Source organism: Manacus vitellinus, unplaced genomic scaffold (assembly GCF_001715985.3).
Source record: "Manacus vitellinus isolate BGI_N305 unplaced genomic scaffold, ASM171598v3 scaffold_3_pilon, whole genome shotgun sequence".
Lineage (NCBI taxonomy): Eukaryota > Metazoa > Chordata > Aves > Passeriformes > Pipridae > Manacus > Manacus vitellinus.
Genome location: NW_021940535.1, coordinates 969,488 through 984,435, shown reverse-complemented (window position 1 = coordinate 984,435; position 14,948 = coordinate 969,488). Strand labels below are relative to the sequence as shown.

General features: G+C 36.5%; 1 protein-coding gene across 7 annotated transcripts in view; it reads right to left on the bottom strand.

The window, feature by feature from the left end:
• Positions 1-14,948, bottom strand: part of LRRFIP2 (LRR binding FLII interacting protein 2) — a 60,881-nt gene that overhangs the window by 28,822 nt on the left and 17,111 nt on the right. For 6 of the 7 annotated variants that reach the window (XM_018075273.3, XM_025895451.2, XM_008921309.4 and 3 more), the window contains exon 3: positions 8,377-8,463. In XM_018075273.3, the coding sequence (XP_017930762.1) occupies positions 8,377-8,463 (87 nt within the window). Of the gene's footprint in view, positions 1-2,605; positions 2,672-3,817; positions 3,872-7,651; positions 7,703-8,376; positions 8,464-14,948 lie in introns of all 7 variants that reach the window. The other variant, XM_018075274.1, reaches the window with a different exon arrangement.

Genomic DNA, 14,948 nt, shown 5'->3' with positions numbered 1-14,948 from the left:
ATATTCACATGTTGTACACTAAACTGTCCAGAATAGTTTCTGCAAGATCCCAGTAATCCACATGCCTTTCTCAATAAGTCACTGGGTTAATGTCAAGGTCTACGGCAAATTCAATCTGCTTTACATTTATATTTAAAATATTTCTAACTATCTGATAGGGGACAAAGTGTAATAATAGAAAATATATATCTATCCTGACTGAATACACTTTGATCTCGAGAAGTGGCACTTTTAAACAGTTCCAAGAGACTTCCCCAGACCTCCAGCAGATTGAGATTTCTATTTAGATGATTTCATTGATGCTATTGCACTGATCCAAACACACTGGAGGTCAGAATCTGATAAATACTAGAGATTTCTTTTTTCCTAAAAAAATGTATGCAAATGTCAGTAAGCTAATTAATTTATCCATAACTGTATCAGTATATAACTCTACATACTTTGTATATTTGTAATGAATACTATATAGAAAAGTAACCAAAAAATCTTTATGGGAATAAGCTTTCTTCTTTGAATTATGAGATTCACTGTAAACATGACTCTAAGAATAAAAATTACAAAATTAATACTGCTATATACCAGTATCTTCAGTCTTAAAATATAAAGAAGCCGAACATAAGGATTTAAGGCTTTTTCACCTAACATCAGAAACACCACAGAAATTCTAACTACATGACTAGAAAAACAGCCAATGCTTTTATCACTGTGTTAAAAAGATCTGATAAGTCGAACTATAACCAATCTTATTCTGATTAACACAGACTTGACTTAAGCTAGTGCTCACATTTCACAAAAAGAATTAAAACCAATATACAAACTAAAAAAGCTTAGTAATACAGACTATTTTAAGCACTATATTGTGCTTGCCTAGCTGTAGCTAATTCAGATAGCAGGGTGTTTAAAGAAATAACAGCTTTTTAAGTTCCTTACATATCGCTTTTAGTGGTACTTGATAGCTGTCTTTTCTTAAGAAGATGCACAAATCTTATGTGGCATAATACCACTAAGAACATGATGCACTCTACTATCTCTTCATAAAAATCTGAAAGAATTTTTTAAAGTAAAGGTATACAAACCAACTGCTTTTTCTCAGGACTGTTTTTCTATTTGATTAAGTAAAGTTTCTAAATGGAAATGGAGAATGCAAATAGATCCATACAGACACTTTTTTTCTTTTAAAGAATGTTCTCCAAGTCTAACCTGTGTGTCACTTCACTACTAAGTGTAGAAATAACAAATAAATACTAAAAAATGCCTACTGTAAGACAGCTGCCTTTTTAACCTGAAAAAGTTTATACATGCATTCTACAGAAAGTGTTAGAATCATGAAACTGTTCTAGGTCTGAAAGTGTGACAGTAAAAGTTTACATACTTTTTAAAATCAGTGATTCAAAGTTGCTAGTTAGTGTCATTACACCTTAAAAACAAAGCACAAAAGCAGTCTTCACTCAAAGACATGCAAAGTGTTAACATACAGGGACCAAGTATCTTGCAGATCTATCCTTAGCACTGTCATACTAAAGTAAAAGAAAATGAAACTAAAATCAAAATCATGATGCTAAAAAAATATGAAAATGTATACATGAAGGAATGCCATTTAGCCAATCTGAAGTGCATTCTGAGGCTGGAACACTTAATAAAAACTAATTTTTTCCCCAACAGTATCCCAATTTACGAAAAGTGAGATAATTTTGGACAGCTATCTGAAAATTTCTTCTAGATATCAAATTAACACAAAAAATTCCATGGGTTTATATTTTATATCTGTTTATAAGTTATTTTAGGCCAGATTTAGTTACCATTATTTCATACTGTTTTCATATTATCTCAATAGTTACAATATACCCAATATTAACAATATATTAAATAAAATTTTAATGTTATAGATGTAATTTAGAGACTATGGTACCTTTTTGTGTTGCTAGAAGTATTACCATACAGGACTCATAGGACACTGTACCAGTTTTAACCAACTTAACTGTTTATTTTTTTTAAAACAGTTTTTGTCTTTAATTATTACTTGCCAATAAGCAGCCTTGCTATTGGTAAATGAAGACAGATTACTCAGATAATCATTATCATCCCAACACTTACCTTTTATAACCATTAACAGTTTAACAGTCTACTAACAAATGGTTCAGTTGCCTAAACTAGGAATACCATAAAACATACAGAAATACCCATGACTGAAAAAGTAAAATTTCTGTATTCCAGCCTTGACTGTAGTATTAAAATCACAATATAAGAGAGAAAAATGTTTCCTGTAATAACTTTCAGCAACCTATCAAGGTTGATGAACAACCTTTGTCACTTCATTTTACTTCTCTTTTGGGGATATTAGGAGAGAGAGACTGAAGAGATAAATTCTCTTCATACTTGTAAGTGTTCTGTCTTGAAGATAACTTCACTTAATACTTTCTTTGAGCCCTCAAATTTGCTATCACAAAGTGCTTGATTACAACAATAGTTGCAGCAGTCCCATTAATACCATTTTCTATATGTATGTTTTCACCAAACTACTGCTTTGGTAAGTAGACACAGAAAACATCATAATGTGAACACAACACATTATAAATAAAAAGCATGCTCATTCCAGGTTGCACACCACGAGATTTCTCCTTTTGGAGGTACTTGCTCTGCTCCTGTGAGATGCACTGACATTCAAAGAACTCTTGAGAATGAAATTATAAGAATATATCAATATATGAAATAAACTTAAAAATTTAATTCTAACTTAATCTTTACTGAATGAGACATAATAACCAAGGCAGGCAAAGAAATTCTAGGTAAACCCCCCTAAAATGAGCTCAGTTATCTGCTCAGTTCAAACTCTCTTGTTTGGACAATGGTCAATTACTTAATCTCCATCTTAGCATAGTTAGTATGTCAAACAAGACAAGTGCAGATCTGAGCAAACTTGTACTAGCTCACAAATTTCTAAGTGTAGCGCATAGCATATTTTACATGTTTTTTCTGTTAACCATTTACTGTTTGAAAAGTAGTCAATATTACATGATTTAAATTATTTATTTGGTAAAAACACCTGTGTGACAAATTGCAGAAACACTTAACACCAGGACTTGCGAGATATTACACAGAATTCAATTAATCAAAGACTACATTTAATTGCTGAGACATCTTATTAAGTAACAATCATTATTTTTTAAAGTCACACAGAGAAACAGCTCATTTCACCTTCCAAAATAAACAAAACCAATCCTTTTATTTTAGTAATTTGTCTCTTTCCTGGCCTATATATCTAGATCAATAACAAGCTGATTTCTAGACAAATCTACTAAGACCAGGAAAATGTTTACATAACCTCAATAAAACCATTCTTTAGCACCATATATGACCTCAAGATGATACAGAAAAGGCTATACAATACAGTAAATATTTCTGTTAGCAGTCTTTGGGATACCTTGCATCATTCAGGTAACTTTTTGCCACTAACGAATAATCCCACCTTCTAAAGAAATAAAATCTTGCATCATACCAAACTCTTCTTCAAATTGTATCTTAAGGTACTACTACCTTTTCTTCCACAAATATTACAGAAACACAGTATTACTCAATATGCAAAAAAGACAGAGATTGAAACATATAAAAATAAACTATTTTGTTAACATTGAAGGAAATGAAATACCAGATGAACTTCAACATTGTATGTGACTTAAAATAATGATTAAAACTGCTAATACTCGGGAGACTTAAAGCTCCATCCTCTCCATAAGAAAAGGAAACCCAAACTCAAATTTCTTTTGTTTGGTTTTTGTTGGCCATGATCAAAAAGAAAAAGTATAGTTTGAACACAAACCAAATATGAATGTTGACTGGACTGGTGAGAATACCTGGCCCTCTCTGAGTCTTCCTGAGAAAGAAAAAATGCAGAGTTATATCATAGGGAAGAAAAAAAGAGCCTGACACAGCACTAGGAAGCAAATATGAGCAACATGCTGTTAGCACTTTTAACGCTATGTGTTATTTTGAATAATCCGTGGCAAGGTGGAACTCATTCAAGTCCAAAGAACTGATTTCACCTGCTTTGGGTAAGAATGCCAATAAACTACATTAGGAGATGTAAATAAGGCAGGTTAATACAATTAATAATTAGTGTTCAGTAGTCAGTCTTTCTTATGATTAGTATATTAACGCAGAAAAAAGCACAAGATTTTTTAACTTAAAAAATTAAATAAAAAATAAAAAAAGAGCTTTACAAATTTACATTAGTAAGAAATGTACTACATAACTACTACATTCAGTTTGTGAATATTTTATAAAGTTATTTTAGCCCTAATAGAGATGATTATTCTCAGTTTCCTCATACCTATTTTATATTTTCTTCTCTATTATAGGAACAAAGCTTCTTAAGCAAACCGATCAGTTATAAGTTCTACAACTAGCTCTGCTCTGCAGTGACAGGGAAAATAATAAACCCAAGTTATAAAATCTGAGGGAGGATAACTAGCTAGGGCACCTTAGTATCTTTTATTCTGTTGAAAGACGAGAGAACGCTCATTTTGGCTCACACAAAGGAATATGTGAGAAGCAGCAGGACAAAACCACAACTAGTTTAAAATTAAAACATTGAAATGTTTCACATGCCATTAGCATCTCAAATTGTTATAGTATGTTAAGAATAACTTTAATTTTAAAACTGTCCAATATGAAGGCTATAACAGGGTTCTAAAACCAGAAATCCTTCCTTCAGTTACTCACTTCCTACAGTTTTCAACATGTCACACTATTCTAAAGATTGTAAGCCAGTTATTTTTAGAGTTAAAAGCTTCGCCTCCAGATCATAGATGGGTATCTAAAGACTAAAGCTGGCTTTCATACTGCTTATGGTCACATGGTTATCTTCTACATTACCACTGGATACATTAACTTGTTTAATATTTTTTATGACCATTCAATAGGCCTAGTTAAAATTCTGTAAGAAAATTTCCCAGGGGAGAGGGTAGGTTAATTTCATAATGATATTTTAGTGTTCTTTGTCTGTTTTGAAGTTTAAAAGGAGTATTTATGCTATTTAACTTTTCAACACAATATAGTCAGATCATTGCCAACTGTAAATGTACTTTGTGTCCCTGGTCTAAATGGACAAATACCTGTTAGCAATATCTGCACCTGGCAAGCAGAGAGTTTGCTATTTACATAAGATTCCTCTTAGTTCCTGGGTAACAAGTCTCTTCCTGACATTCAATCAGAAAATAGAAAGCCAGTGTTAAGTGTTCAGCATATTCAGGTCAAAGAATAAAGTATTACAGTACACATTGTAAACAGATAGCTGCTGCTCGTATCTATCAAGCTTGATTTCTAACAATTTAAGTTTGAATTATGCACGTTAACTAATACAGAAATTAGGTCGCCCCGTCCACGAAAGGAGTGCACATCTGTTCAGAAATCTCCTATAGCAGATGTGCCTCTTAGGAGTGCAAAAAGAAGGTGACATTCAGTTGAGTGGCATTAATTTTGACATGAGATTGCTCACAAATGCAATCTGTATTCCACGTTTTGGAAACCCTTGTTCTCAAGCAAAAAAACCTTCAAATGTGCATTCCGCCAAGAAATAAGAGAAATCTATGTTGTTCTTTATAAGTAACATGAGAACTAATATATACACAAATGTCAGTTTGGCAAAGAGACAATAAAAAGTCAGTACAACTTTTGCAAATAAAATTCTAATGACAGTTTTAGGATTTCTCAACAGGGGTGCCAATTAACTCTCATTGTAGTTTTAACTATTTGAAATTATGGGTAATATCAGCATATATTGCTTAAATCTTGGTGATCACACAGCGAACATTTTCCTAAAAACCAGAAAAACCCTCACATCTCCCATATACCTTTTTAAAAGGCACCTGAAGTTTGTGAAAGGAACTCTCTAAAGAAACATTGCAATAATGTCAGTCTCACTTCAGTGCCTGGTAAAATCATGGAAAAGGTTATTCTGAGAGGTATTGAAAAACACCTGGAGGACAACTCAGTTATCACTCATAGCCAACACAGCTTCATGAGGGGAAAATCCTACTTGTCAAATCTGATTTCCTTCTGTGACAGGGGAACCCACCAAGCTGATCTAGGAAAGACGATAAATGTAATCTTTTTGGTCTTCACTTCTGATATTGTCTCACACAGTATCCTTCTCAACAAAATGTTCAGCATACAGCTGGATAACTGTGTTATGTGACGGGTGAGCAACTGGTTCACAGGTCAGGCACAAAGAGTAATAGTGAATGGGGTAACATCAGACTGGTAAACAGTCACTAGTGGGGTTCTGCTCCATCCTAAGCCCAGTTCTCTTCAACATCTTCATTAACAACCTGGACACAGAACTCAAAGGTACACTAAGTAAGTTTGATGACGACACTAAATTGGGAGCAGCTGTTGATTTCCTCAAGGGCACAGAGGTCCTGCAGAGAGACCTTAACAAATTAAGAGAGATTTAACAAGGGAAAGTGCAGGATCCTGCACCTGCATTGCCAGCTGGTCGAGGGAGGGGATTGTCCTGCTCTGCTCTACACTGGTGCAGCCTCACCTTATACTGTGAGCAGTTTTAGGTGCCACGATATAAAAAAGACACTAAGCTATAAGAGAGTGTCCAAAGGAGGGCCACAAGGATGGCGAAGGGTCTGAAGGGGAAGCTGTATGAGGAGTGGCTGAGGTCACTTGGTCTGTTCAGCCTGGAGGAGATTGAGGGGAGACTTCATCACAGTCTTCATCATCCTCAAGAGGGGAAGAGGAGGGACAGGCATGGACCTCTTCTCTGGGGTGACCACTGACAGAACCCAAGGGAATGGTTGAGTCAGGGGAAGTTCAGGTTAGGTATCAAAAAATGTTTTTTCACCCAGAGCGTGGTTGAGCACTGGAAAATGTTTCCCAGGGGAGTGGTCACAGCACCAAGCCTGTTTGAGTTCAAGAAGCATTTGACAATGCTCTCAGGCACATGGTGTGACTCTTAGGGTGTCCCGCACAGGAGCTGGACTTGACGATCCTATGAGTCCCTTCCAACTCAGCATATTCAACGATTCTATGATAAATCAGAATAAATTGAGCAGCAGCTTTCTCAGATTGTAACTCTATCTTTATGCCTTCCCTATTAGTTTTAATCTGAATAAGCAGCCAAATGTTTCATCGTTATTAACTGAAAACAAGGGTTTTTCTAATCTCCTATAGTTGATTTTTAAATCCTAAAAGTTGACTTAATCAACTTAATCATCTGTAAAGACACTAGCATTTGCCAAGTTACTCAAAAGAGGAAAAATACAAATGCAAGACCACTAAGGAAAAAGAAAGGTAAAAACTCAAGCTCAAAAAGTTAACTGAAATTAAAACACTTATTGTTAAGCCACTTACCTAACTGAAACTAATCTCATTTCATTTAAAATAGATTAACGACTTTAAGCCAGCACATGGTGGAAACACAAAACATTTCATTTTAAGAAGAAACATGTCATTCCATAGTTTCTCTTTTGCTGCCATAAAGTACCCTGGATATCCACATCAATATATAGTTTATAAGTAATTGCTTTCAGTAATAAGACACTTCAAAATGACACACAGCAAACCATTAGTTAATTACTTCCTTCAAATCCTACGTTAGTTCTCTGAATGGTGAAAACATGCACAACAGGTGATTTTAGCCTACCATCCATTTCTGAATATGAGCCCATTTTCTATCACATGAATGCTGAGAAAACTACAGAATGTAAAAAGGAAAACAAACAAACCATTTACAATATAAATTAGTCACCACACAAGACTGGATTCCTAAATTGAAAATTCAGAAAAATCTAGTTAAATTGCTACGTAATCTCCAGTATAATACCAGATACCTATAGCAGTTCAAAACCTGAATCTACGGCCTAACAAGAACCATATAAAATTAAGGCAAAAACTGTTTTGCAAATTGCGTTTGTAATTACCACAGAAAAAAACCCCCACAACAACCAAATATCAGCAATCCATTGATTTGAATGTAATAACGAAAAAGAATAAGTTCTCAATCTTCTGCATGCAATGTCAAAACCTGAATTAAATACAATAACCGTGAAATAACCAGACTGCTGAAAACCTAGTTTCTCTAGAGGTTTTTTCTCATGAAATGCAAACTTTTTCTTTAGGAGAAATGTGTGGAGCAACACACAACTGTACATGTAAATATTACCCCAATTTTATTCATTTTTTAAAAAATAAAGATCCTGACAACAAGATTATTTATTGTGAATACTTTAGGTATAATCCAATCCTAATGCTGAAATACTAGCATGCAGCTGAATTACACTAGAAGAAAAAATCTTATGCAAATACAGAAATAAAATATGTTAATAATTTTAGTAAAGATTTGTAAGAATTCCTGACAAGTTACACTACCTCTTTTTGCTGTCGCTCCAGCTCTCTCATACGTATATCTCTTGCTTCTGCTCGAGCTGCTCGTTTGGCTGCAAGTCTGGCTTCTGCCTACAAGCAGATTAAAAATAATGAAAGTTAAAAACATGTTTTTTGAATAATGGTTTAAGTACTCAAATTAATAATCTCTTCACAATTGCACATTAAGATTCTAACATCACAATACAGAGGCAGTAAAGAATTCAGAGTTCTCAGAATGAAATTTCAGAAAGAATATGTACCCTACTTTACGGATATCATTGCTAGTCAAAAGAATTACATGTTGATAAAAGAATCATAGAATGGCTTGGGTTGGAAGGGACCTTAAAGATCACCTAATTCCAACCCCCAGACCAGGTGCCACTAACTAGACCAGGTTGCTCAGAGCCCCATCCAACCTGACCTTGAACACTTCCAGGGATGGGACATACACAACTTCTCTGGGCAACCTGTTCCAGTGCCTCACCACCCTCACAGTAAGAATTTCTTCCTAACATCTGATCTAAATTTACCCTCTTGTAGTTTAAAAACATACATTCTCCTATGTCCTATCACTATCTGCCTGTGTAAAAAGTCACTCTCCCTCTTTTTTATAAACCCCCTTCAGGAAGGCCACAGTGAGGCTTCCCCAAAGCCATCTCTCCTTCACGCTGAACAAACACGGCTCTCTCTGCCCATCTTCATAGGAGAGGTGTTCCAGTCCTCTGAGCATCTTTGTGGCCATCACTGAGTTCTTCTCCCAGTCTTTACTCATGTCTGGGATTGCCCTGACCCAACTGCAGGACCTTGCACTTGGACTTGTTGAACTTCATGAGGTTCCTATGGGCCCACTTCTCTAGTTTGCCCAGGTTCCCCTGGATGGCATCCTTCCATGTGTTGTGCCAAATGCACTACTCAGCTTCATGTCATCTGGAAACTTGCTGAGAATGCACTGGATTTCACTGCCTGTGTCATTGATAAAGACATTAAAGACCCCTAGTACCAAGATAGACAGACCCCTGAGGGACACCACTCATCAATGGCTTCCATCAGGACACAGACTCATTGAACACAACTCTCTGCCTGGGTCCATCTATCCAGTTCCTTACCTACTGAATAGTTCATCCATCAAAGCCATGTCTCTCCAATTTGGAGACAAGGATGTGATGAGCAATCTTGTGAAAGGCCTTACAGAAGTCTAGGTACTTGACACTGCTTCCATGAGGATCTGCTCCACAATCTTCCCAGGCACAGAGGTGAGGCTTACCAGTCTGTAGTTCCCTGGGTCTTCTTTTCTATGCTCTTTAAAAATAGGAGCAATGTTTTCCAGTCACCGGTGACTTTGTTTGACCAACATGACTTTTCAAATATAATGGAGAGTGGCTTGGCAACATCATCAGCCAGCTCCCTCAGGACCCTGGGATGCATGTCTGAACTGAGTACAGAAATATTACTGTCACTACAACTTGAAAACTGATGTCCTATGGACTTTAAAATGACTTTGCCTATGCATAGTATTTGCACAGGCATGCATGCAACTGAAGAATCTTTGGCCATAAAAAGACATAAAAACCAAGAAGAAAGAATCAAAACAAGGATACTAAACCACTACTGTTCATGCCATATTTAAAGGCTCTGTTACCATTTGGCATTGTTTCGAAAAGCAAACATCACTTAGAATACTTCGAATAGCAATCAAAATCAAATTGATTAATGGACAAAATGCAGGAAAGAAATTTAAGATTGCCATTCCTTAAGAACTACCTTCAACAATGACTATCGTCAAAAAGGGACTTCCCTACCTTTTCATTCAAGGCCTTATACTGCCAACGCCTTCCTTGGACACAGCTTCAGTGCTCAGAACCTGCTGTAAGCCATTTTAACTAACTACCATAGCAGTAAGTTAACAGCAGTAATAAAAAGTAGTTTTCTGGTGTGTTAGTGAAATGAATTGGCTTGTACAAAGACCTTAAGAACACCAGACCCAGCAAAAGGTACAAGCAGGACAAACATTAGCATGACCTTCCCTTTTCAGTGGCAAATAGCTTACTTCTGCACTGCTTGTGAAACCTGGTTATTGGCAGATACAACTACATATTTTCTCCAGTTTCTATCCAGCCTCAACAAAAAAAAAAACCATTGTCTTTCAGACCCTAAATGCTACCCCAAATTTAATCATGAGGAAATAAAATTTGCCATAAAGCTAATGTTTGAGGAAAGCACAAGCTCAATTTCTTCATGTTTGAGTAATGAGTTGACAAAAAAATTTGTGTTAAGATTCTTGAAATATTAAACCAATGAAGGTTTTCCACCAAAATTCCAGTTGCCTATCAAATGTTAATTAAAAATTTATGAGAAACAGCAGCAGCCAAAAATTCAGAACTCCTAACAACCAAAACATTTAATTTTGTAGAACTTCTTAAAAATGTAAAATTCAATGGGATTTTGTCTTTGATTAAGGATAGGTTTTTTTCCCCTGCTTTTACCACTAGCATAGCATAGGTTTATGTAAAACATTGGAAACCTACAAAACGTTTTACTGAGCTTCAGAAAAATGAATGGGATTTTTAACCTGGACTTCAACTTCAAATTATTATTAAACTACAGGTACAAAAGTATCTATTGAATAATGAAAAGAAAGAAGGTAAACACATCATAGCTTTATTACTCAAAATAGTTTGTCTTAATTTCAAATGATTCTCATGAAGACTGTTTTTCTGTATATTGTATACTCAGATAAAACAATTCCAAGGCTGTATCAACACTCCTGACTGTCCCAATATAATCTTTTTCCTCCTACCTGATGACAACAAACAAGTAAAGCAAGGAAATTCCCATGGAAAAGGAAGTACTCCCATTTGCAGCCCTACTCCGTAATCATCGCTCTGTCGTATATAAACTGTCACATAGACAGGGATGCAGCGCAGAAAGAGAAAGGACTCAAAGAGCTGATATATCTGGGTTTAGTTCTGTCTATAGAAAGGAAGACATTTGCATCTAGCCTTTAGGCTCTGGTAAAGCTTTACTATTAAAGATACAAAGTTAATTTGCTTACTGATTCATGCTGAAAATCAATTCACATTTCACCACTCTCCTAGTCCTACAGAGATGGAACTTTCAGATTCCTACAGTAGAGGGGAAATTCCATTTCTTCTAATTTACTAAACCCTTGATAAAACATAACAGAATTCTACAAACATTTGTCATAAAATAGATGCTTGAAATTGAAGAAAAAAAATCTTTTTTAGAGAAATTTTTTAGCAAGAAATGGTTTGATATTACATCAATTATTAATCTGAGCAACTAGATTCTTCTAAAAATCACACAATTCCAAAAAAGACAAAAAATTTGGCAAGTTAACTGAAAGCACAGTTCTCGGATTTCCTTCGCCAAACTCTAAAGGAAGAAACAAATCATAGTGCCATGTGAAAGGGGCCATCACACCAAGTAATTCTTTATTCTCAGCAGACCTGTTAAAGCACAGGCCTCATGTTACCAATACAGCAGTCATACAAATCTTCATAACTAATTGAAATTCTAAATTAACAATCAAAAAGAAACAACTATAATTCCAAAAGGACAAGTTTTCTTTCTGGGTGCTGCCATTCACTCTGTTGCCTTACTGAAGAAAGCCCGTAAAAGTTGTGAAACAAATTACCCCCAACAAACCCTTCACAATTTAATTTTGTCAGCTACATTGAAATAAAGTCTTAAATATCTGCTAAGGAAAATACAGTGACTGTTAGGACTGTTAGTCAGGGGTCTGGTTTAGATGAAGGCTGGAAGCAGGTCACTGCACATACCAGGAGGAAGGTTCCTCCTTCTTCACAGAATTTGACAGGAAGGGTTGGTACCTTCTACAACAGGTATGAGGCTCTGGAACTAGAAGGCCAGACAACTGGTGAGGTGGGCAAAGGTCATTGTGGGGTAGTGGGGCCTCCTAAAACAACACCACATGTACCCCACATCAAGACCTCCTCTGTCAAGAGGAAGAGGAGTTGTAATAGGACACTTCCTTCTAAGGCGAAGTCTTATTAGACTCTCTAGATTAATAAGGCCCTCTGATTACTGTCTACTATTGGTTGTTCAAACTGGCAGAAGCGAAATAACAAAGAGAAGTCTCACTTCAGTTCCTGGTAAAGTTATGGAGAAGATTATTCTGGGAAGTATTGAAAAACACCTGAAAGACAACACAGCCATTGGTTACAGCCAGCACAGCTTCATGAAAGGAAAGTCCTGCTTACCAAACCTGATTTCCTTCTATGACAAGGTAACCCACCTAGATGATCAAGGGAAGCCAGCTGATATAATCTTTTTGGATTCCAGTAAAGCTTTCGATACTGTCTCTCACAGTATCCTTCTGGACAAAATGTCCAGCCTGCAGCTGGATAAGCACACCATGTGATGGGTGAGCAATTGGCTCACGGGTCAAGCACAGAGGGTGATAGTGAATGGGGTAACATCAAACTGGTGACCTGTCACTAGTGGGGTTCCACAGGGCTCCATGTTAGGCCCAGTTCTCTTCAACAGCTTCATAAATGACTTGGGTGCAGGACTGGAAGGGATACTAAGCAAGTTTGCAGATGACATAACACTGGGAGGAGTTGCTGGATGCAGAGAGACCTCGGCAATCACCAACTATATGAAGTTCGACAAGGGAAAGTCCTGCATTCTGCACCTGGGATGGAGTAACCCTTGATGTTTGTACAGACTGGGGAATGAGATGCTGGAAAGCAGTGCCATGGAAAGGGATCTGGGGATCCTGGTCAATGGCAAGTTGAATATGAGTCAGCAGTGCCCTGACAGCCAGGAGGCACATATTAATAAAATATATTATTATAAAGATATACCATCTAATTCGAGTACAGCTTATTAAAAAGTGTTATACACACCAGGTTTCTATTTTTCTGAAGTAAAAATTCACTATATTTTAGAAGCTTCTAAAGGGGACTTCCAACTGATAAAAAGAAATGGGACAGTTGAATTTTCTTGAACACTTTAACTGCAAATAGAGTAAGGGAAAATGTTACTATGAGGTATCCAAACCTGTTATAATCATACCAGTACACACTTATGCTGGTGGCTAAAATGGAAGGAAATCACTTGTTATAAACCCTGGAGGGCAAACAGGAGCCACAAGGTATACATACAACAATATAACATAGAATTTATTCAGAGAATTGATCAAGAAAGGACACAGAAGACTATAGAGCATATTTTTGTAACAAAAGAAATTGGGTAGAAACGCAAAGAAGAGGCCCTCAAGACTTTGCTTGGACAAGAAAAAAGGACTAATTCATAAAGGATTAATTGATAACTAAACCTGCAAATTTTCTTTTGTATACGAACACACTCATACTACTTATCTTTCACCTTCTACCTTAAGGACAAACATCTATTTTTAAACCAAGTGCCATATCTGTATTTCTTTGAGTATTAACTCTGCTCTACGTAAGAAAACAAAGCAATCTGTTCACCTGGAATTCTTAATTTCAAAATAGGCACTAAAAAGTATTACATAAAAAAAAAGGTGGCCTTTCCCTGCACCTGCAGAAACAGCATTTCATTCCAGAAGAATATGATCACTCTACCTGTTTTCAATCAGCTAAGCAATACTTTAAAGCAGTATTTGCTTTGTTTAGGTTATTTTATTGCATTTGCTTAGTAAACATAGAAGTAGCAAGACAATGTTCTCCTTCCAGAAGGTGACATGGTCAGTTTCCTGATTTTCACCTGTGGGATAGTGGATCCAGTTAAACCTAGAGGGGATTCAGAATTTTAAGGTGAAAAGTAGCTGCAGTTCCCTGGATGGACTGAAGTTGTACTCCCCAGTACAACAATAAACATCTGCTCAGAGAAACAGAATGGAGTGTGGAACGAAGTGGAGACTATGTAGTCCCCCCTCCATTCTAATCCCAGCAGAATGGGAGAACATTGTGGTACTGAGACCATACAGTACCTGTCTGACAAGGGAGCATCAAGATGTTCTGCTGCTAAAGCCAATAACCATGTCAAAACCCCTACGCAGGTGCCAAACCACAACCACCACCACCCTCCTATTAGGTAAACCAATCAAAAATAAAAGGTATTTATGACTAGAGCCACTCAAACTCCACCTAAACACAAAGAAAATAGTATGGAAGGGAGTTGGGGATAGGGGGAAAGCAGGAGTAGACCTCTACCAAAACTACTGGGATCAGTTGATGGGTTGAGTCTATCTTCTCCCCCTGCCCCGAGGGACACCTTGGGTGAGAAATATGCTCTATGTGCATTAAATGCTGCTTTTAGGACTATTGCTTTTGCTTGTGCTTACTCCATAGCATATTAATTAGATTGCTTTGTATCAGAGCTTGTGCTTTCTTAATATATGTATCAGTAGATTGCTTTAAAACATGTTTTTGCAGTAGACACTATCACTGACAACCTTCGAACCTTATTAATCTATCACAATTTGTATTAATAAAAAGTGTTATTCCATAAACTGTTGAAGTGAGTCCTTGCAGTGGCGGATAACACCTTAGCAGGACCCACTGAGGGGTCCTGGCTCTGTTGAGTTTCCCCTAACAGGGGAGGTCAAG